The following is a 25,278-nucleotide window of genomic DNA, read 5'->3' as shown; positions in this document are numbered from 1 at the left end:
AACGTAAGCCCAGCCCCAGCGATGGATGTCTGGAGTTTTTCTCTGCCCTCACTTCCACCCTGCCAGCAGAATCCAGCAGGGTGTTCGATGGGATGGTTAAACCACCTTTGTTTCTGCCCCTCCCCACACACTTTAGGAATGCAGCCTAAATTATTTAAGGAGTTTTTGAGGAAACACAAATGAGATTCAAAACCTTAACAATAATCTATGCTACAAATAATAACCATATACAGGAGAAAAAGAGGATAAGAGGCCAGAAAAGAGATTTCTTTCTTCAAAACACTTGTAACTAAAATATTCTAAATATATGCACTACGCATCATACAAATTGTGTGTCAGTGAAATGAAAAATCTTGATGATGCTAGTAGAATTACATTTTTAAAAATCCAATAATTATAATAATAATTGCGGGGTTCCAAGTAAATATATTCATATTCTTTTAAAACAATAATAATAATTAACAGTTTGGGTATTTTTAACCATTCGGATTTGACATGTAAAACATCGCAATTACCATATACAAATTCATCAGTTCTTTTAAAATCAAACAAACAAACAAACAAACAAACAAACAGAAAACAGAAATGAAATCACATTTACACATGCAACATCAGGGTATTAGACAGTTAGTTCATTGCTATGAATCACTGTACACCTAATGTAGCCTGAACTGAATTTTTCTGGTCCTTCTTTCAACAGAAATTTCATTTTTTTCCCAAAAAAGGCAAGTTCAAGATGGGCCAGTAAGGCTTCAAACATTTACTATATCGATATCAATAAAAATAAAAAAAAGTTTGGGTTTTTTTCTTGGAATTAAAAAAAGGCATATACAACTTCTTTGCTCTAGAGCAGGTTTGGGAGAAATAAATCAGCCTCAAAACCACATTCCCTTCTTGGTAATCTTGTGAGGGCCATGTACCAGTAGTATGCAAGCCCAGAGCTAAAAGTAGTCAGAGCAATGAATGTGATCGTGACCTTTATACTATACAACAGGCTAGTTTCTACACACACACTCACACCCCTCTCTATCCTCCAAACAGGTAAACAGGAAGCATTACCAGAATTGAAGGATACATTTCATCCAGTCAAAAACATTCAAAGAGGATGTGAAGCAGGGCAGATGAGGGGTGCGGCCCAGGGAAGGATCCTAAGAACCAGAGAGAGAGAGGGCTGCATTCATCCCTTGGGCCTAAAATTCCTGGCCACTGCTGAAGAGTTAAGGTAAACATTCAAGGGCTCATCCAGGATGGCACACAACAAGGAGTGCAGGAAGGGTCTCCAGGGAAAGACAGGCACCTTTTCCTATGGGACATCTTCATGACCACCTTGGGAAGCCAAGCCAAACAGGTCCACCAACTTTCCTTATGTGGTCAACCCCAGATGCCTACAAGGTGGAACGCTAGACATGGTTCCAGAAGTTATTTTAAGATCTCTTGTGATGTTGCAGGAGCTTTCACCCTCAAAGCTGTCTGGAAGAGCCCTTGAACATATCACCTTACAGGAAATAACACCAGGTACAAAATATTTTATATGATTAATCAGCTTAATTTAAAATGTGATTTATTTTCAGCACTTATGGATTTGATGTCACTTTTCATGCTTGGGACCATGTACCAGCTAAAATGACCTGCAATATATCAGCCCTTCTAATGTTGTACAAGCTCAGTACTGTTTAGGCTTCCTCACATTCCTTCTGACCTTTCTGTCTGAAACACAACCAACAAACCTAAATTGTTACTTATCTCTTGCCTGCTTGTTTCATGGTTCTTGACTAACCTCCCAAATCCTTCATATATCAGTGCATATACACATGAAAACAACAGCAAGGTGCAGTCTATCTGAGAGGTAGAAGTCTCCTACTAGGAAATGGCAACATTCACACAAACACTTTTCATACTTTATTGAGCCTTTTCTTTATATTGTTACAACTCTTCATAGCAAGATTGTACCCTTTCATGCAAGCCTTCTAGTAGAAAACCAGACAGCATGTTCCAAATATGTATAAAGCTGAGCAGTGAAAATAATGTGGAACTGTGCAGACTCAGTCCTCAAAAGGTTAAACCCCTATATCTCATAGGAATAAATGTGTCTCGAGAATAACTTTTAAACCCTTCAACTCCACTGATTTCAATGGGACTTAAGAAGGCTTCACTTTCTCTAGATTATACAACAGTGTGTTGTCAGACATAGTACCAAACCATGGTTTAGTATTACAAGGACAGCCTAGCCTCCTCCAGGACTTGTGTGCCCCTCCCAGCACAGCCATAACATCAGAACCTTCTGTTTCCATTTCAGATTAACTGCAGTTTACCATGCTGTTAGAACGTATGGTTTAGCATGCTGTGATTAATTTTATTTATGATTAGTGAAAATAAGCTAGCTTCATGAACTATGGTTTGAAGTTGGCTTGTTTCAACTAACTATTGTTAACATTAACCACCGTTTGTCTGGATTCAGATGACACAGCAAGCTGAATTGTTCTAAAATGCAAGCGAAAGCTTCCAAACTCCTCTTCATGGCTGCACTGGACAGGGAGTACACAAGCCTGGGGAGGAGGCTAGGCTCATATTCATAAAGCTAAACTATGGTGTAGCATTATATGTGAGCCAGCCCATCATGTGTAGTAAGAGAGAACCAATTTACTCTCCTGGTGTTACTCCTTTCAAGGGTTAAACTACGACAAAATTGATTTAAAAAATCTAATAATGAACACCTGGTGTTAAAAGGCAGCTGAAAAGTCAGAAAGAGGAAATGGTTCATAGTTATGGCCTTTTCTTACTCATCTTAAATCAAAACTCTTTGATGCTGTCCAAAACACCTAATACTCTTCAAGCTTGTGAACTTGCCCCATGATAAAAAGGAAAGGAAACAAACAAATTGCTGGGATAACATTCTGAAAGAAAATGTTACGTGGACATGTTGTCCTATTATTGTCCCTGTATGTGCATTAGAATTCTGTACTAAAACATCTGTGACAAGGCATTCCGCCATAGGAATAAATTGTGCAACAGAACCAGCTTTGCATATATTTGAATCCTTTTGATCCTGATGCAACATGTTGTCATTGTTTTAACTGGAGGGAACGAGGATATCAGGTAAGAGAAAGGACTCATGAAACTCTAATAGAGGTAATAAACATATGAAGCCGCATGCATGAGATCACACCCTGCTGTGTTACATTAATTGAACAGGAATATCTGCCATCACCTAGTTCTGTACTCAAACTTGCAAATGTTGGTTGAAATCTATGCCCTTGAGTCTGCATCACAAGGGTAGAAAACTCATCCTTTCGAATATGTCAGGGGAATCATGCGTAAAACAAGGGAAATTAAAGTGTGTTAAGGAGCTGCACATCAATGCTAAGCTATCTTGTGCATGCACCCTTAGGTCAGAACCATAATGGGAGTGTGAGCTGTACCTAACTACAAGATCCATCCTCACCAAAAGCATTGGAAACCCCATACAAAGAAGCTCTGGTCTGTAAACCTTTGGCAAATTGCCAGCATGTTTTCAGTTTTTTCTCTGCAATCAGGGAGTGGGGGGGGGAATAAACATAGTTTTAAAAGATATACGTATAGTTAATATTGCCTGAGATTTTCAGGATACTGTGGGAGTTCTCACACTCTGTGTTCAAGCAGTCTTGAGCACACCTGAGGCCATGAGCACTCCTAAATACCTTTCCCCATAATTTGTTTCTATCCATCTACTATCACTTTTTTTTAATTACACAAAGCACTGACCTTAACAAGATGGCTATGAAGTAATCTGGAGGAGATAAAAATTCATTCTCCTACATTGTGTTGTTTTTGATTGAGACTGCAATCCTGTGCACACTTACCTGGGAGTAAGTCTCACTGAACTCAATAGGGCTTACTTATGAGTGGACATGTATAGGATTTTGCTCTGAATGATTTAACCATAGCCTAATCAGCAAAGCCAATTATTTGGAGGTATAGCTGAAATTCCATGTTAAAGAATTTGACTGACTCCCAGCAAAGCCAGTGTAGCAAAAGTAGGCAGAGGAGAAAGTGATCACTTTTTTCTTCAACTTAACTTGTATTAGAAGTACTAATATTTGTGAACATCTTAAAGATATTCAGGCTCTCATGATCTACAGAGAAGATCAAACTCCATCTAAATTTGCAAACTAATCTAAGAACTAAATGTTGCACATCAGCCAAAAATTGTTTTAGATACTTTATAAAGTTGTTAAAAAAAATCAAGTCTATAAACCAATTTCCCGCAGGAAGGTAAATATTTTGAGTGATAGACTTCCACCCCATCCCCCCAAAGATATGGTACCCTTTTCATTTTGTATCCTGAAGCAACTTCGATATCACTCTTTGTAAAATTGTTTCTGTATGTCCACCTAAGCGTAAACTCAATTGTGTGATGCAGTGCAAAGTCAGTCAACTAAATGTACACGCTTTGGAGGGATCCCATTCTGTAAAGCTCTTTCTGAAACAATGCAAAGGTGCATTTGCTACCCTAATATCATGCTCACAACAATTAACTTTTACATTGCATGTGTTTCTTTTCATACAACAGTATGGTCCAAAAAGAATCTGTTGGATGCATAATAATCTTTACTCTTGCACAATTTTGCATTAGGTAACAACAGCAAACACAGCGCTGCTACTGAACAACTGGCCAAAATAAAATTTAAAAACATGGATTTATTGCTCCGGATTTAATTTGCAGAACCACACTGTTGTGTACAAACAGTTACTCTCCATAGATGCTTAGACGTGATTGTCTCTTTGTGTCCAAACACACAAAATACAAGCTGCTATCTGTACAGTTTACAGAACTGAAACACATATATTGGAAAATGAAGTATAGATATGGTACTTTGTAAAGATACATTATTTTATAGCAGGGGTTTACCCAAACTTTTTACAGCCACTTTAAAAATAGACAACAACTTCACTAGTATAGCTAAATTACATCAAAGAAAGAATTGGTGTACTTAATGTGAATAGACCAGCCAATTCCGCAGGGTCCCAGATAATGGTGGTCTCCTGATAAGAGAGTGGCCCTCACAAAGCTGGTTAATGTCCTCTGACATGACATGCTCTCTTATTTGGAGGGCCTTTAGAGAGGAAAGCAAAAGACAGTAGCTAAGATAGGAGCCAGTTGCTAAAAATGCAACAGGGTCATTGGGTGAGAGGGTGGGAGGCCAAGTGACTGGAAGGAAGGTTGTCTGAACAGCATGAAAACACAAGACAGTGAACGTGAACATGATGGGTCAGGAGCTCAAACAGTACTATCTTATGTTCAGGCATTTCAGTGGGGGACATCTGCTTTATCATAGACAGGTTCTTCAAAGATGCTCCCCCCGCCCCCTCTTACCTGGAGACCACTCTCCTTCATAATTTGTTTTCTTTTCTTTTTGAGGAAACCCCTATACATAAATGAAAATAGTTATCTGAATATATTCTTCAGTGGTGGACTAAGCAGTTTCTTAAAACAAGACTTTAGCTTGCCATTCACTTCAGGCTGCCTTGAAAATAAGATATACTACTGCTTAAAAGAACCATCGGAATGCTTCGGCGCTGGGAACTGGTGTTCTCTATAAAAAAAAGCAAGAAAACAAGTTAAGCTTTCTTTCCATTCCATTGTAAGATTTGTTCTTTGTTTTCATTAATCTGTTTTGTTTTGTTCTTCCTTGACATGTCAGTCATGCTCTCCAGTTATCTAGATATTATACAGCTCCTCATGAGACTTAATTATTAAAAGAAATACCTCAGCTAGCAATGGTGCCATTCTAGTAATTATTATTTTCTCACTCCCTTTTATTTCAAAACAACTATTGGATGGATCACTGGCCGCCAAAGTAGGTTCTACCAATGGAAACAAAATATCACCCATGAGGTGAATGTACATTTGATTGAGCTGAATTTATTTATTTATTTATTTATTTAGCCATGAAGCACATACGTGGTTATAGTTTTTGTTTTGATGAAATAATAATAAAAGAGTCCCGGGGTATGGTCTGAAAGCACATGAGGTTACCTCATTGCCAAAGCTAAGCAGGGCTGTATTTGGTCATTGCCTGGAAGGGTGACCTCTGGGAACCACATTATACCATCTTGGGTTCCAAGGTAGGAAAAAATGTAGGATATAAAAGTAATAATATACTTTTTTAAAAGTATCAAAGACATCACAGTGCCCATTAAAATAAGCAAGAGTCCACTGGCAACGTGAAGATAAAGAGATGGATCTAGAATTACAGTGCAATCCTAGCATGTCTATTCAGGAGTAAGTCCTACTGAATTCATACTTTGGACACATAACGACAAGACACAATAATGCTGGGAAAAAGAGAAGGGAGTAGAAAAAGAGGAAGACCAAGCAAGAGATGGATTGATTCCAGACCTGAACTTACAAGATCTGAACAGGGTGGTTTATAACAGATGCTATTGAAGGTTGCTGACTGATAGGGTCGCCATAAGTCAAAATTGACTTGAAGGCACATAACAACAACACTTCCAGGTAAGTAGAGCTAGGATTGCAACCTTAGTCATACATAGAATAAATCCACTGAAATCAAGTAATGATTAATTTAAGTTCCACATATTTCAGTGGGCCTACTCTTAAGTATTATTAAATCAAGATTTATGCCTGACAAACTCATTGTAGTATGAGTTTCTATGGACTAACGCAATGGTGGACAGACTTCAGGCTTATGGGATTTATTTTTTAATAGAACCCCAAGATTCACCAAAAGGAGCAAGGTAAAAAACTATAGCTTGGAGGCAAAGATAGGTGCAACATGCTAGTTCAGGTGGTAGGAAAAAATTGCTTACTGTGCTCCATAAGGAATATAATGGGATGATTTGAACATAAATGTACAAATCTACACTTGAGCTACCGCAGACAAGAGATTCTAACAGAAAATGTAAAAATAGTCTCCAGATCTACACAAACACATGATTAAGGGCAAGCAATTAATTCTCATATTTTATAGGTAAGGAACAAGGAGGGTGTGAGATAAGCAATTAACAGATGGCACAAAAGTGCACAAGAACACTATCATGCAAATGTGCACCTGTGATTCATCCCATGGTATTTGTTCTTGAGCCACTCTAAAACTGCAGTCACTTCTGTGATACTGTATAACAGTGGTGGCTAGCAACCACTGAATCTGGTGGGGCAGCCAAGAAGGTCACCAGAGGCTAGGGATGCATCTGTCAATTTTGGTGTCTCAAAATGCCTCATTTTTCCAGGCTTAGGTTCATAGTTAAGTTCAGTTCTCCACATTTCAAAATGTGATTCATAAAAAAAGTCCGCAGGAAAATTAAACAGCATTTTCATGCTAATTTCTCCCAATATACAACTTTTTTATGCAATTTCGTCTAAAAAACACATTTCTGCAAAGTAATTTTCACTAGTATATGCACTTTTGTAAACGTTATTTGGTTAGAGAACTTCATTGCAAAATTCAGAAAAGTGCAAAGTTCAGATGGCTGAGTTTTGGTTCGTATATTATTTATTTATTTATTTTTGGAAAGTCCAAATTAGGTAGATTGGCCTTTAAATGCAAACTGAATTGGAATTCTTCCTCAACCCTACCGGAAGCAGGACCAACTCATTCTGATTTTCTTCCCATCCTCCTCTTTTGCAAAGATACTGTGGTCACTTAAGCAATGCAGTAGTAAAACTGCTGGTAGGATTCTGCCCCACTTTCCCCTAGTGACCAGCCTGCCATGAAGTCTATATGTTAGTTCAATTGTGGGGGGAGGAATCATATTAACTTTCCAAGGACTTACAAATTTCTTTGTTTCACAAAGACATTCAGAATTTCAGGATTTTCTTTGGTACCAGTGCATCCCAGGGTGGGAATATATTTTCTCTAACTATCCCTGTTCTATACTGATGCATACAGAAGTTGCAAGGTGTTACGAGTACTAAAGCAAAGTAAAACTGCTTTCCAAAGCTACCAAGAGCACAGCATATACTGCTGCCAGCACTGTGTAGGCTGTAAGATGGCTGCTGATAGTAAACAAGGCAAGTGGATGTATAATTTATAAAGAAGTTGAGTATAAAGGAGATTGAGTTCAGAATGATGCCAAGCAATTCACGTGTGCCCAAATCAAATTCAAAGGAACATAAAAGGGGGTACATGTAAATAGCACCTGTGTTTGAGCAAGATATTGCAAATGACTAAAATGTCACCTTTCCCCTGAAAATGACAGGATTTAGGATGCCTTTTTTCCCCTTGCTACAGCATGTTTAGTCAGACATGGCACATCAATTGAGAGAAAGTAAAGGTCAATCAGACCTTGGCTGTGAATATGCAAAATACCATTTTGGAAAGACAAGCTTCTCTTTAATACTGCTGTTTTTACAAACCAGATGCTGGGACTTTTGACATAAACTGGAGTGCAGGGAGCTCAGTCACCTTTCTCCATTTATTTTCCCAAGAGCTAGAATGGGAAAGGCACCATCCTGTCAGGTCCTTTGCATGATAAAATCTCAGCTCCCCTCCTTTGTCCTCCCAGTGAGTAAAGGCAGGAGGAGGAGAAGGGATGATGGTGAAAGCCTGGTGCCAATGTCCCTGGCAAGATAATATTCTCTGGCTCTTGTTGATTTGCTCCAGGCCTGAATCATACATGACTAGGGCTGGGAGATCACATATGACAGCTGAAAACATCTCATGTATATTGTCTTTTTAAACTCTAGAGGGTGGGATAGGCAGATTCAAGCTTGTTGGATCTACTTTTTTTTTTACCAGAACCCCAGATGTACCAGCCAGAACCAAGTGCAAAAGACATAGAATTACAGAACATGGTGCCACTATGTATGCACGTTTTAAGCCTAGGAATTTGTTTTCAGCACCCAGAACTGAACTGAGCTCAAAGTCCTGATTAGCATCCTTAATTTCAGTAGCCTAATTTAGGTGGGAAAAGCCTTTTTGTTGTGGCTACTATTAAACAATTGGGAGTCAGAAAACCTTGCTGATCTACTGCAAACTGATCTACTGCCGATCGACTGCAAATCCTGACCGACCTTCTGCCATCCCTGCACTGCAATAAATCGGACACCTTACAAAATAAAGTAAAAGCTAGGGCAGACTGGGAAGTTCTGGGTTCATATCTCCTCTCAGCTGTGAAGTTTCCTGGGTGCCCTCACCAAGTTTTTATAAGGATAAGAGGAGGAGGCCACGTGTGCTGTCCTGATCTCCTTGGAGGAAGGTTAGAATTAAAATGTAATTTATGAATAAATAGATATCCAGAAGCCACTTGATGGCTGGGGCAGAGCCACCACAGTAGCTTTCTGGGGTGGAGCTACTAAGCTACCCCCCTGGCTTCTGGGGAGGGGGAGGGGTTAGGCAGCAGGGATGTAGGTGTGCTGCAGACATACTGGCAGGAGTGCCAGATTGGCTCTGCCAGTGCGTTTGCGCCATGCTGACCTCCCCACCATCTCCCCCCTCTCCATAACAGTGACTGACCTGCTGGGAAACTAGCATAGTGGCTTCGCCCCCAACCTGGTGAGCAGCTTTTGTAGGTATCACTGTGGTGATTCCAAAGAGATTCAGCCACTGATTCACTGCCTGGGTTTTGATAAAGAAGGATCAGTAGAGACACTGCAAGTATTATATGGAAGCTACTTTAAATCACTCCATGAACAGCTGAGAAACAGCTGGGACTATTTTCTTAATTGCAGTTGCAATCCCTAGTTTCTACAGACTTAAAGGACTCACAAACAAATAACAGACATCAACCCAACTTTACAGTACACCACTGCACAAAAGCAGCTTGCCACGTGATACCTGCTATCACATGGTGCAGTTTAAAATGGCTTCTACACCGCAGCTATAATGTTTTGACTGTAATGTTCTCAGCCACAGTTCCCCATGGCAACTTCAGTGAACTGCCTCACAGAGTTGGTGTTGGAATGAATGAGTTAAGGATCATAAAGGTTGCACTCCTAAGGGCACTTACAAGGTGATAGGTTTCACTGGAATACAGAGTTTGGATGCGTGAGGAATCTGATTTCTGTGAATTCCAATATGAACTGAGCTGATTCACACATCCCAGATTAAAGTGTGGACCAGAACATAATTATACTTAGGACAGCGTAGTCCTCTGAATTTAGTTCTTGGCTCAAAAAAAGAAAGAAAGAACCAAAATGTATCAAAAACAATTATTTTAGCATAACATACATTTTAAAATGAAGTCATTAAGATTATATAGATTTAAATATGATTTTTACAATGCTTTTTAAAAAAATCAGATGAATGCAGAATCAGGATGGAATTAATTTACGAATGAAGACATGTAAAAGTTACACCGAATGGAAATAGAACTGAACTCTTGATGCCTGATACAGGGGACTTGCTTCCAAGTAAAGATGGTTGGGATCAGGATGTATACTTTGCAGAATGGACAGTTAAATACCTGCAAGTCCCATTTATTTCAATAGTGCTTGCACACACACAATTTGTAATAGGGTTACAGCATCCAAATGCTACGGAAGTTATTAATGATAATGATAATCTCTGATTCTGAGATTGGGCGCTGCTACGCTTTCTTTAAAAGTTCACATTTAAGAGGAAAAAACAACAGCACATGTATTTAGAGTTAGAAAAAACAAACCAATTTGTGGAATGAAATCCTTTGGTTTTTGCCTCACTAAAACAAGCAGAGTTAAAAAGCCAGAAGGAAATCTGTCCATTTTGGTGGCTGAACACACACAGACGTGGGAAGCTAAAGTGCCCCAGCCTCCTGGTTGTATAAATTCAACAGTCCCTGCTGGGGAATCAAAGTCTTGATGAGATTACAGTGAGTTTCTGGATTCTCGGCTATGCTTGCAGGGGGATCATTATCCTGAGTGACAAGGAAGACAGATTCCTCTGGAAGTTAGGGGGAGGGGAAGTCAGGAATAAAATTGGAATTGATCAGCATTGTTTAAGACAGCCTTCACTGCTCATGCAGGTGCAAATACTGACAAACAGCAGCCTTGTTCCCCAGAGGAAACTCAAAAATCCTGCTGTTCCAGTTTCTGCTAACAGTAATGCTATAAAAGCATTGGCATTCTGAAGGATTTACCAAAACATAAGCTGATAACCTTCAGGTCTTCAGCTCTCCATTCAGTATGTATCTATTGGTTAATTTTAATAAAAAAGGCTTTTTTCCCAAACTAAAATAAAAAGAGGGAGTATTACATACAACTTTGTATTCTAATTACAGTGGTTTGTAATGCCCACTGGGTGATTTTAGGCAGGTTACTCTCTCAGCCTAGCCTACCTCACAGAAGGAGTGTTCACATGTTACATTCAACAAGTGTACAATCTACATAGCTGGGTACACAATCGCTGAGCTGTCAAATCAGCAAGTGTTCGCTCTGTCACACAAACATATGCATATGTTCACACAAACTTGTGCATATGCAGAGGCAGCTTATGCCTGTGTATAATATGCAGGGACAGCACCAAAAGGCTGCCAGGACGGGCCCTGAAGGGCCCCTTGTTAGGGTGGGAGAGTAGTGCTCCCCTTCCGCAATCTGCAGCAGGGACCCTGCCGTGGATCGCAGGGAGAGAGCTTCCAGGCCTCCCACCCATTTGCTTGCTCCACCTACCTCTCTCCTGCTACTGTGTGTGCTGCAGGTGCAGGGCTGCCATCAACCAAGATGGCGGTGGAGGCTTCTTTAAAGGGCTGATGCCCCTACTGCCATCTTGGTTGATGGCATGCATGTGCACGCACATAGCTTATCGCGCATGCATGCCATCAACCAAGATGGCGGCGGGGGCATCAGCCCCTTAGAGAAGTGCCCAAGGGCCCAGTCATGCCTGGCACTGGCCCTGATTATATGTGAACAATCCAGAATCATTGTGAGGATAGGACAAGCCCAGGGTATGCCACCTTCATTCTCTTGGAGGAAGGATGAGGCATAAAAGCAATGTCATCATAATGATGGTAACAAGAACAACATAAACGCATGACATTTCATACATAAGTTTTATATTGTTTTAAAGCCCCTTCACAGCCAAAGGAATTTCATTTGACTTCAGCGTTTTCATTTGACTTCAGCATTGACTTCAACATAAGGGATCAGCTTGTAAGGGACCACAATAAGTAGTGCCCAGTACAGGTTATTGGTTCACAATATTTTGATAATGGTTAGAGATGAAGCAGAGCTAATGGTGATCACTCTTATTACTGAACATTATTATATAATATCATATGACTGTAGTTTTGCATAATATACTCTTATCAATCAGAGAAATTAATATAGAAATACCTTTATTGTGTATCAAGGCATATGTATTCTCATTCTGCATTTTAGTTAAATTATGTATCTGTCATATTATGATATGAATGACATATATTCTGATATTTTTAAAGTTATAAGTCTCTTGCTTATACATACTAATTCCAAAATAAGGGTACATCTGGATGTAATCAGCAATAATCTAGAAATTCATGTTCTTTTTTGCCGGGGCTAGAGGAGGGAATGTTGTTAAAATTAGTTGAAACAGCATATTTCTGGACTGGTCCAGTGCTAACTGTGATGTATTCAGCTCAGATATAAACCTGTGTAGCCCTCCAAATATATTCCTAAAGCCATACTCTCTCCTGCATCATATATAGTTGTGCCTATGGTTTGGATTTATCTTCTAGCTATCACACACACTCGCACCCCACTGTGGCCTGTCTCATAGATCAAACAAAATGATCTACTGCCATGATTGTTATTCTTCCTCACAGACTCTGCTTAAGCTACACAACTTAGTTTGCTGCAAGAAAGGAGAATTTTTAAAGTGTTTATTTTGTGCCATTGAGATGGGAGCAGCTCGTAAACAGAGTTGGTATCTAAGCCTGTGGCAACTGCTGATTGCCTTTTTAGAAATAATTATCCATGGCACCAGGGTGAAAAGTTCTACATTTCAAAAAGATTTTAACAGCATATGGGGGCCATGCAAACCAAAAGGGAAAAACCAACAAAGCTATATTGTTGTGAGATTATGATTGTTTCCCCATAAAACTTACTCTGTGTTGCACTTTGCCCATTTTATAAACTTACAAGAAATAAAATCAAATGTCATTGATGACTGTATTACACATACACACCTCATTTTCAACCAAATATTCAGACAATTGTACACAAAATTCTTCACAGGTGACATGAGCTAAAGCCTATTTCCCTCTGCCACCCTACCTGATATAGGAGAAGCATACAAAATATATGCAGGTCATCATCACATGTAACTGTTGAACACAAACACATACACACACACACACACACCCCTCTATTGCATTGCGTATACATGCACTGCAGCTCCTGAGCTGTTGTTCACACACACACTGTCTAGGCATGGCTTGCATGCTCTTTTCCCCTGAAATGGAAGTGCTATCTGTGTAGGAAATTTGACACACTTGAAACTGACCCAAACAATACACACCCTAGTATAATTAAACCAAGGTTTCAATCCACAAACCACTTTCCCTGATATATAAACACAGATGTCAGTAAATCTAAGCAGATTAAGTTTGTGGAATCTAGTTTGGACATGCCCAGCTGATCAGCCCTGGTGGGACAGCGCACTTGCAATTTTTCCATGGCATGCAGCAATTGCTTGAGGCAAAAAATTCCAGAGGGATGCCATTTCCCTACATCCAGCCTCCATTTTTTTCTGCTGTTAAATATGTGTGGCAAAGTGGAGCTCTCAAAAACCTCAAAAGGAACAGTGAAGGGCAACCACTTCACAATAGTGTGTGGAAAAGGCAAGCTGCATAAAAGGATGTAGCCAGGAGGTTCCTGAATGTTTCCCCATTGCTAAGAATCTTAGGACTACAACGTGTTGTCTCTGGGGCAAAACTCCTTTATTCTTCAGCCCAGGAGGGAAGACACCCATCTTGCATTGCATCTTGGGTGAATGAAATGATGCGTTTTGGACTATCAGGTTCTCTACTGACTTATGTGACACCATGGGAATCTGGCACTGTGCCAGGCATGACAGGAGAGAAGTACCAGGCAAAGGAGTTCTAAGGGAGTACTAGCAAACTAATTTAAAACAGATTCAGACTTTCTTGTCACACAACAGTAATAGGATGAGCTGTGTTTTCCCCTCAACAACATTTAAAATTCTGGGATGGTAATTTGGACCTCAATTTGTGACTATGAAGAGACACTCCTAATCTGATATGAAAAAGAAAGATTAACAAAGGAATAGGCACCAATAAATCTGAGTGGAGGAGGGGGAGGCCAGGGAGTCCATTGCCCCAATCCACAAAATTACAAGCAAAGCAGAGAGCTGTGTGCTCACTGTTTACCTAGAGTCCATCTTCTCTCCTCCCCTGGCCACTGAACACATGGTGAGGATGCTGATCACATGTGAGGAGGGAGAATAAAAGCGGATCTGGAGATGGAGGAATAAGAGAAGTTCTGAAGTGATCAGCATCATCAGAGATATAAAAGCACTGATAATAAATGTAGAGCACAAGCTTAGTGCCAGAGCATTACACATACAGCTGAGAGATGGGAGGATCTCTCAATTTCAGTTCTCTCCATTTCCTGTTTTTCCAGTATTAAATTCAGTTCTTCACATTTCTGTGGCAATTCATGTGTTTTTAAAAAAATGGAAAGAAATTCTTCAGCATTTCAGTGCAAATTTCTCTTACTAAACCTGTTCTTGTATGAAGTTTTGACTAATTTTTGCAAGCAATTTCTCCTAATTGTAGTATATTGTTTTCACTGATATATTCATTTTTATGCACATTTCCCCCTAATATATGCATTTTACACTGCACACTGGTTGGTGAATTGCATAGCAAAATTTGGATAAGTGCAAATTTCAAGTGTTTTGGTTCTCATGTTGTTTTGGAATGTGCAAGTTTGATAGATTCGGCTTTAAATGTGAACTGAATCCTTCATACAGCCCCAAACTTGGCCGCAGAATATTCCAAACAACCAGACACAGCAGCTTTGGTTGCATGTATTTTTAGGAAATCCGTGGACAGAAACTCCTAATTTAGTCACAATGTTTAAGATTCCTAAGTGGCGAGAAGAGAAGAATGGTTAATGCATGCTAAGGGACAATGAATCTTCAATGTGTGATCCTGAGAACACATTTTAAATCATGAAATTATTTTCTAACCCATGCCAAACAGGCAATTCTAGCCTATGCTAATAATTTTGGGTCACAGAATTACAAGGTGTTGTTTCTTTTCAGTTAAATCAATCAACTGTACAATCTGCCGGATGTCTCCAAGCTATGTGAAGGTGTATCATTTGCTGGTCCAATACAGCATCTTGAGAGTTCATTTTTGTCTTAAAAGGGCAAGTTTCTAGCTCTCATGGTTGCTAAGATAGTCTTCAAAGTGTGTGGGCAATACAAAGTGAAGTGAACCTCCACAAATAGGAACATATTAGCCTTTACAGTATCAGGACATCATTGCTGTATACAGTACCTTGCCTCTCATCATAACTAGCAGAATACAACATGTAAAGCAACCAAATATAGAGAGGATTTTTCAACATTTGTTGGAATGTAATTTGTTAATCACATTCAGAGTAGACACACTGAAATCAGTGACTTAAGGCTATTTATTTAAATCTGCTCCGAGTGTGACTTAGTTGGATATCACCCAATAAAATTAGTTTAATTTGCATAATTTCTACAGGTCTCAACAACTTTTGTAGTCCAAATATTTGGGCTACTTTGCTATAAAATTAGCAGAGTACACATAGCCCACACTGGACAATAAATACTTCAACCACAGTGGCACTTTATTGCTTTCATTTTCTAAAGAGGCTCTCTTTAATTGCCTTTGTAGTGCCATGTGGATTTACATTTCACAACCCCTCATTGCAAGTGAATGCACTTTTACTACTTTGTGCAGTGTTGGATACACAGCATTAAAATCAGTGCTGATATGACATGAATCTGTATTACACCTGAACTTGAGGCTACATCTTGGTCTGCCTCTGCATACACCTGGGGTACTCAAGAACCGATGAACTGTTTCTAGGGCAGGAGACTAACCAATTTCTCTGGGCCCCTGGGCACATTGGCAAACCAGAGAAACTGTTGTGGACATCACACACACACACACATCACAACCAAGCACACACTGCATCCTTGTCTATTGGCAACAATAAAGTCCTTCTTTCAGGCCTGATTTCAATTGGGGAGGGGGAACCCCTGCTGTGTGAGATACCTAACTTCCAGTTTCCCCTTAACCCTCTTCTAATTATTCTTAAGAATTGCACAATTGTGCATTCATTTTGCTTCCCTGTATTTACTGTGGATTGCTTAATTTGTACAATTGCACATCAAAGGTAGAGGGATCCAGCTGTGTATCAGAAATTTAAATTCTGCTTCCTTTCCTTTCTCTCTCTGTCTCTCTCTCTCACACACACACACATGCATTCTCATTATTGTGAGTACAAAGGATGAATTTAGGGCAGTTCTTCAAATTCTTTTCAAGAAGAAGGGAAAGCAAATCTCCACTTGTGAAGAGGGAATGAACTGGAATTATAATCCTCACATCAGAGTCCTAGATTTCTGTCCAAACAGCAGTTTGAAAGGGTTTAAGTGGATGTGGGCAATTCTGTTCTTACATTCAGCATCTACATCATCTACACAGTTTTCATCATCCCTGACCACTGGCCATGCTGGCTGGGGCTGAAGGGAGTTGGGGGGAGCCTCAGGACATCTGTAGGGACACAGGTTCCTCGTCCCTGGTATACAGTGTTGACACATGACTCTTATCAAGTCCTCTGTGCTGACTCTGCAGATGATAGCTAGGCAGATGCATGGCAGATTCAAGGTTATTGTGCAGAGCCTTCAGAACAGATGAGTGAACAGATGATTAAAATTGACTGAGATTGTGGCAAACATCCAGCACACCCTTCCAGAGATCAAGCAGGGCAGTATTTGCCATGCTAAATACAAATTATTTTCTTCATATTACAAGGCCCCTGCTATGTATGTGAGCCACCGGTGTGTGTTAGCATTAGGGGACATAAGAGAAATGACATTTTTGAGCACAAAGTGGATGAAAGGAGAAGGTAGTACACACTTGTCCAGACATGGTACCCTTAGTTAAAATTTCATAAACTGCCATTCTAAGATGCCTTTGGGTCCTCTAGGAAATCAGGGACTTGCGGAAGCAAGGAATACTTCGTAAATCAAAGGAAGTCTTTGAACAAGCTCTCTGCACTGACACTTCCTGTATTCAGCTGTGAATGCATCAGAGGATGTCCTCTCTGTCCACAGCCTGGATTCAGATCTGACTTTCCTCTCTCTTTCTGCCCCTTCCAGAGTGTACTACATTCAGTTCACTTTGCGAGTCCAGCTCAACTCTGTGGGGAAAGGCCATGTGAAACTCACACTTGCACCTTCTCTGCACACAGTAATGTCACACGTGATAGGAGATCTTACCATTCTGCTTCACAGAAACAATGGGAAGCTTAAGGGAAGACAGAAAGTGAATCAACAATTGCCAGATCAACATTTTAAAAGTACACAGCAAAGCTGTAATGCACATTCTATACAACGCTCTGCAGAGCTGTGACATGTTGAAATATGGGGCAATCATTGTGTTCTGTAGTACTGTGACATAAAAAAGGGAAATTCTGTGAAATCTGTATATTCTACATTTTGTTCTGGAATCCAGAATAGAATTCTCTCTGAATCATTCCAGGTGCTATATGAAAGAATCAGTCTTTATCAATGCATTAATAGGACACATTTCCCCTCCCCGCCCTAATTTTGCAACTATTCAGAAATATTGTTTCCCTATTTTATGCTAGAAATCAGTAATGGAGGGTACAACTAGACATGCTGTAGCAGATGGACCTCCCTCATTTTTCTCGCTTTAAATTAACAGCAGCCACTGGATGGGGGTGAGTTATCAAACTGGTGCCACAACAATGAGGGAGGAAACTGATTTGTTTTCAAATATGTTTTATTGCTTGTTGTTTGCCACCCAGGACTCCTTTGGGAGGAGTGGCAGGATCATGATGATATGATTCCTTGAAGTTATTTGACCTACTAAGGAAAACTTATCCCTAAGAAACCAGTAAACTTTCCCCCACTGGGCAAATATCAGCTCTAGGAGGGGGCATTTTAATTGACAGGGGGACTTGGGGGATCATTAAATTTCCCCTTTCTCACTTCCTAACCTGATCCTAACTTCATTAGGGTCCCGCTGCAGTGGGAGTTCATGGTTCACCCACATTATGTCCAATTTTCCCCAAGTAAGCAACCACAGCTGAGGAACTGTGTGTTCAGTTTGATCCCATCCCCTTAAGAACATAAGAAGAGCCTGCTGCATCAGGCCAATGGCCCATTTAGTCCAGCCTCCTTTTTTTCAGTGGCCAACCAGATGCCTATGGGAACCCCGCAAGCAGGACCTGAGCACAAGAGCACTCTCCCCTCCTGCAGTTTCCAGCAAGCCTCTGCCAGTGGCGGCAGAACATAGCCATTGTGGCTAGTAGCCATGGAGAGTTTTAATCTCCATGAATTTGTCTAACCCTCTTTTAAAGCTCTCCATGTTGGTGGTCATCATGATCTTGTGGGAGCAAATTCCATAGTTTAATTATGTGCTGTATAAAGAAGTACTTTGTTTTGTCTGTCCTGAATCTTCCAACATTGGATGTCCCAGAGTCCCAAGTGTTATGAAAGAGAAACGTTCCTCTGTCCACTTTCTCTCCACACCCAAGCATAAGTTTATACACTTCTATCATGTCACTTCCTTCTCTCTAAACTAAAAAGCCCCAAATGCTGCAACCTTTCCTCATAGGGAAGTTGCTCCATCCCCTTGACTACCTCGGTTATCCTTTTTTGAAACTTTTCCAGCTGTAAATATTCTTTTTGAGGTGAGGCAACCAGAACTGTACATAGTATTCCAAGTGCAGTCACACCTTCTCTTACCAAACAGAAAATAACATTAAAAAACCCCGCAAGAACTGCCTTTTTGGATCAGACCAAATGTCCATCTAGTCCACCACACTGCTTATATCAGTGGTCAGTCAGCTAACAACCAGGACATGATAGAGAGAGACTGTCAATCCCGTCTCCATAGTATCTGATAATAATCAGGTATATTGCCTTTGAACATGGAGGATATGATGACTAATATTCCTCTGTAAATGTATCTTTTGCAAAGCCATCTAAGCAAGAGCTTATCACCACATCCTGTGTCAATGAATTTCATTCAGTATGCCAGCTCTGGAGAGCGGCTAAAAATGCAGTGATCCCAATCCAAACAAAAGGCAAGCATGCTTGAAACGAATGGGCAGATTAGTTGTGTGACTAACACAAGCATCTGGTTGGCCACTGTGAGAACAGGACACTGGACTAGACAGGTCTGATCCAGCAGGGCCCTTCTTATGTCCGTATGTTAACCAGTCAAAATAGAACTAGGTGAGAAATTTGGTGAAATCACACACAAATTGCAAAATTATTTGTGTTGCTGGCAGCTGACAAAAACTTTGCTGCAGTTGCTTCAGTGGATACTTGCTGACATGCCTCTGACTCCTGGCCAATTCTCACTTTACTTTTAGTAATGAGATATTTATGCCAGAGTACAAAATAGACATGTGCTACATCAGATGTGAAACGTGTGTGTGTCTGAACTCTCTTTCTTTCTCTGTGCACTTGTTTCTTCAAAATGCACCTGAGCAAGAGCCCACACACGAAAATGAAATGCATGCATGTGCACTGCACTTCTGACACAGCATATGTTTATTTTGTAACAGCCAATGTATACACACTTTCATACAGTAAAGTGAGAATTGGTGTTCAAGTTCCAATCCTGTTATACTTTCTCCAACTCAGATTAGAAGTGTGTAAGAAATCACTAAAAGTAGCTGAACAGCTCATTAGGGCAGGGAAGGAAAACCTGCCCTCTCCCCAGGTTGCTGGACTCCACCTCCCATCTTCCCTATCTATTTTCCGTTCTGGCTGGAGCTGATGAGAGTTGGGGTCCAACAACATTTGGAAGGGCACAGGCTCCCCATACCTGCACTAAAAGAAGCAAAATGTGATTGTGAACATCTGTATTTTTCTGACGGATTGCAGAGGTGGCCATTAAATGCATCTTAAAAGTAGAGAAATGTGAGCCGGCTAACTTTCCAGACTTCTGAAGAAAAGGGATCTTAACAGTTCCAGGCCCTGCTACTTTTCCCCTACCTTATCTGAGACTTGCCATCAATTTTTTTAAGTGAATTTTGTTTGCATTGAAAGGCCATGAATCTACTCTTTGGCAGCTATTTTTCCTCTTCTGTTACATGTCTCCTATATTTTATTTGACAGAAACCAGATACAGAAGCTCATCTGAATTTCAGTTCCATCAGCTTCACACACAGAGAATAAAACATAACGTTTAATTCTGCATAAAAACAGCAATGGATGTTACTTTCAGGGTCTCAGCCTTAGTATTTTGTTCATACAGTAGTCCCTGTGATTGCAGTGCAATCATTTGAGAATAAGATACAATCCTCCATTGTGATCCTGACACTTCCTTCTAAAGTAAATGTGCCTAGAATTAGGGATGGGATGAAAAGGAGGAGGAGGGTTGGAGGAGTTTTGTGAATAAATACTGTCCCTAATTGGTGATATTTCAGTGATTGCTTTGAAAAGAGACAAAATGTTTTAGCTATTCAGGAAGCATTGCTCTCACTCTGAATATGTTTGTTTGCTCTCACTGATGTCAGCACTAGCTAAATCCAATTGTCTATGTAACATCATGATGTCATCGTATTCATTATGCAGTCTTTAATCAGCTAGGATCATTTATGTGAGTAATCCAGGAAGCATTGCTCAGAGTGTGAATGGACCTCAATTTCCCTCAGAAACATCAGCACAGCCAAATTTCATTGGTTATTAGATGGCATGATGCTATCACCTTTAATATGTTCCCTGATTGGCTACAATCACTCTGGGAAGGAGAAAGAAGCACTTAAAGAGCATCATGACAGAAGCAAATAAGAGCTTCCTTTATGGAATCAATCCATCTCTTGTTTGACCTTCCTCTTTTTCTACTCCCTCCTGTTTTTCCCAGCATTATTGTCTTTTCTAGTGAATCAGGTCTTCTCATGATGTGTCCAAAGTATGATAACCTCAGTTTCAACATTTTGGCTTCTAGTGACAGTTCTGGTTTAATTTGTTCTAACACCCAATTATTTGTCTTTTTTGCAGTCCATGTTATGCGCAAAGCTCTTCTCCAACACCACATTTCAAATGAGTTGATTTTTCTATTGTCCGCTTTTTTCACTGTCCAGCTTTCACATCCATACATAGAGATCGGGAATATCATGGTCTGAATGATCCTGACTTTAGTGTTCAGTGATACATCTTTGCATTTGAGGACCTTTTCTAGTTTTCTCATAGCTGCCCTCCCCAGTCCTAGCCTTCTTCTGATTTCTTGCCTATTGTCTCCAGTTTGGTTAATGACTGTGACAAGTTCAATGTCCTCATTGTCCACTGTAAAGTTACATAAATCTTCTGTTGTCATTACTTTAGTCTTTTTGATGTTCAGCTGCAGTCCTGCTTTTGTGCTTTCCTCTTGAACTTTCATCAGCATTCATTTCAAATCATTACTGGTTTCTGCTAGCAGTATAGTATCGTCTGCATATCTTAATTATTGATATTTCTTCCTCCAATTTTCAAAACTCCTTCATCTTAGTTTAACTCTTGTTAAGAACTGAAACCATGGTTTGATTCTGTTTTTTCCTCACTAACTATAGTTTAAACAAACCCACAGATCTCTGAGTTCAGACACAACAGGAAACTGTGGTTTGTTAAATGCATGCTTCCAATTGCCTTTTGCAGCCACAAAAGAGGAAAAGGGAGGGTGAGCACATGAGCCTCAGATTTGCTGTAGCTTGTTCATGTAGCAGAAATCCAGTTACTCATGAAGCCTGAACAAGGCTTCTTCTCCTTATTTGTGAGAAAGTCATTTGCTGGAGCTCTTTCCCATGTCAACTCACTTTTTACTGATGGGCACTTTTTCAGAACTCAGCTGTCACTACGCTAGGGATAGAAAGCTCTGTCAGTTTCGGTTCTCTTAGTTTGTCATTTTTCCAATCTTAAATTCAGTTGTCTACATTCCTGCAGCAATTTGTGATGTTTTTTTGAAAAAAATTCTCATGAAAATTCTTCAGCATTTTAGTGTGAATTTCTCCTAATAAACACATTTTTGTAGGCAGTTTTGATTAATGCACATTTTTGCAACCAATTTCTTATCATATAATGTATGTTTGTATATTCTTTTCAGTCAAATATTCATTTTTATGCACACTTTCCCCTAACATAAGCATTTTTGTAAACATTGGTTGGCCAACGACATTGCAAAACTGAAAGAAGTGCAAATTTCAAAAGATAGCTGTGTTTCAGTTTTCATATTGTTTCAAAAAGTGTGGATTTAATCTAATTTCTAATTGAATCTAATTTCTCGCCTATCCCTACACTTTACCTACCTGCCTGTGAGGAGAAGTAACATTCTTCATGTTGCAAAAGTAGTAACATTTTGTGGCACCTTAAATACTAACACATATGTCATGGCAAACTTCATGGGCTAGAGCTAGTACTGGCTCCAGAATCTGGGTGTCCCTCAGACACAGGAGATGAGTGCGGGGCCCTAATCTGGAAAAAGTGGGACATGCAAGTGAGAATTCTCTTAGGTTGCATCTGATCTTTTTGGATACCCTGTGCAAAATGATACTGTTATTACTGCTAAAGCAGCGTGCCCCCTCCTGGTCTTGGGGGGCTCTGACAAATGTCCAACCTTGCCGCCCTCTGGAACCAGCCCTGGAAAGGACCCACGTTAGCAGATGCAAATACAGGTTTTCTTTTTCCCTTGAGCTGGAGAACAGACAGGGCACTGATGTTTTTACTTCCTGTTATGGTCTTCCCCGATCAGGAGGTATGGCAGCAATAATGCTTTCTCACAAAGAAATAATACATCACAAATTAGAATATTTTAAAATGTTATTGCTCTATGAAGGTTGAATTTATTTTTCTTCATCATCTAGTCAACACCTGTTGACTAGATTATCTGATATCCTTCCAAAAGCACTATTTTTAATTCCAGATGGTTTTTATCCCTTGGAACACTAGAAGCAAACCAGATCAAATTGCCAGTGACAGCTTCCATGCAACTCACTAATAATGATAAATAATGGTAATATAAAATAATTATTAAAGTATCTTGTCTTCATGACTAGAGATTGGGTGGGATATTATTAATGTTGTTGTTGTTGCTGCTTGCATCCAGGAGATCCTGATCAAATGGAAGTCATCCAACTCCTTATAGCCATATGGTCCCAAATCCATATCAATAGGTTAGGAACACCCAGCCCCTTAATTTAAGATGCCAAGATGTGTTCTGAGATTCTGTCCCTCTGTTAGAGCCGTTTCCTCTGACATTTTTTGTATACCCGCATGAATCCCTAAGTACAGGATCCACAAGTGGTGCAACCGATGTGAATCCACCTGCAGGCATTATTATCCGAATTCTACCTTTAAACACAGGCATGTGACTACTGTGCCCCACACCCACATGTGCTTTAAGGAGACATTGAGACATCAATACACACAGGTGCACTTCACAGTTGAGGTTCCACTTGTTTATTTTGTACTCAGGTATTCAAACCCGCATACAAAAACTCTTGTAGCAACTAGCCCTATAAGAGTAGGAGAGGAAAAAAAGGAACTGATATTTGCATTGCATCCAGGAGTGCTACTTTGCAGCAAAGAAATATTTAAATCCAAGTGGAGGAGGCGTACATCAGTATGCTCAGATGATCCTGAACAAACTTTTTAGAACTGTGTGCAAACGGCTTCTCAAAAATGCCCACCCTATGAGTAGGCAAAGAAACTGAGAGGACAAATTCCCTGAATTTCTCAAGGGGAAAGAGAAATTCTTTGACAGTTTCTTGGGGCTGAGGCTTTCCATTAGCAGTGGCAGTACCATAGCTTCTTTCTCCCCCCCCCCAAGGTTTTGGGTTTTGTTGCTGTCATTGCAAGGGGTTGCAACGGTGACTCTTGGTGGTCTGCCACCATTCTGCAACTTCTCAATGCTCTGGACCTAGTGCAGTTCCATGACACAGGGATGGGGTAGGGGACAGAATGCCAGCCACCTGCAAAAACTGGTGGAGAATAATTGCAGAATATTCTGGAAAATATTCTCCCATAATATTCTTATGGGGGTGAGAAAAAGACAAATCTCAGAAAAAAATTCTAAGGAATTTCGGCTCAGCTCTACTTTCTTTTATATTATAGTAATAATGCATAATCTCTATGACTTTGTGTTGTGCTGAGTAAGTGATGGCAATTTAGGAGAAAGGATTGTTTTGCCTGCTGTAGTATCCTATTCCTTGCCCTTGAAAGGAACAATGTACTGAAGATCCGGCCACTTCTTTTACGTCTGTTTCTTTTTTAAACACACTTCCTCTTTCAAGTATGCCTTCAAAATGATTTTTCATTCCCACTTTCCCTTCTTCTGGCATTACCCATGGATATGGCCTCTTTCTTCTTAATCTGAGTGAAATGAAGCCTTATCCAAAGTGAGAGAGAAGCTTTTGTTCATTTGGCTATTATTCGTACTAAGGGTAGCCTTCTCTGTCCTGGTGCCCTGCAGATGTTTTGGACTACAACTTTGATCAGTCCCTGCTAGCACAATATGCTGGCTGAGGCTGATGGGAGTTGTAATCCAAAAACCCCAGAGAGCACCAGGTCGGCTGTCTTGAGGTATCTTCAAATGTTATGTGGAAGTATGGAGTGAAGGAAGGAAGCTCACAAACACATTGAGTTTCCTTTTCCAGTAATGCGGGATGTTCAACAAAGCTGCCTTCAGTCTCCCAGCAGACGTCGGGGGGGGGAGTCATCCCCCAAGAGTCCAAGAAGGATAAAAAGTGAAAGGGGTAGCATAAGGATGCTTGCCGTCCCATAGACCCACCTTCTCCAACCTGGTGCCCTCCAGATGTTTTTTTACTATAATTGCCATCATCCCTGACTATTAGCCATGCTGGCTGAGGCTGATGGGAATTGTAAACCAAAACATCTGAAGGGCACCAGGTTAGAGAAGGCTGATCTATTGCTTTTCTAATGCCAGTCGGATACACCCATTTGCTGTCATAAAACAATTTCCCCAAGTTTCGTCAGCAAGGTATAGAGAATGAATATGACTACCCAAAGAATTGTTAGGACCATGCACACCTCTCTTCTCTTTGTCCTAAACAAAGAGTGATTTCCTAGCTTTTAAAGATCTGTCCTAGGCCAAATATATTAACTTCTGTTATCTGGCTTTTTATCTTTTTTC

At 40.1% G+C, this 25,278-nt stretch overlaps 1 protein-coding gene across 1 annotated transcript in view; it reads right to left on the bottom strand.

The window, feature by feature from the left end:
- Nucleotides 1–420: 420 nt before the first annotated feature.
- Nucleotides 421–25,278, bottom strand: part of CXXC4 (CXXC finger protein 4) — a 56,902-nt gene continuing 32,044 nt past the window's right edge. Inside the window, exon 3 of the mRNA XM_061585514.1 lies at nt 421–5,573. Within this exon, the coding sequence (XP_061441498.1) occupies nt 5,529–5,573 (45 nt within the window). The 3' untranslated portion in view covers nt 421–5,528. The remainder of the gene's footprint in view (nt 5,574–25,278) is intronic.

The sequence above is a fragment of the Rhineura floridana genome, chromosome 9 (genome assembly GCF_030035675.1).
Source record: "Rhineura floridana isolate rRhiFlo1 chromosome 9, rRhiFlo1.hap2, whole genome shotgun sequence".
NCBI classification, from domain to species: domain Eukaryota; kingdom Metazoa; phylum Chordata; class Lepidosauria; order Squamata; family Rhineuridae; genus Rhineura; species Rhineura floridana.
Note: the sequence above shows the minus strand (reverse complement) of the source record. Positions and strands in the feature narration are given on the sequence as shown.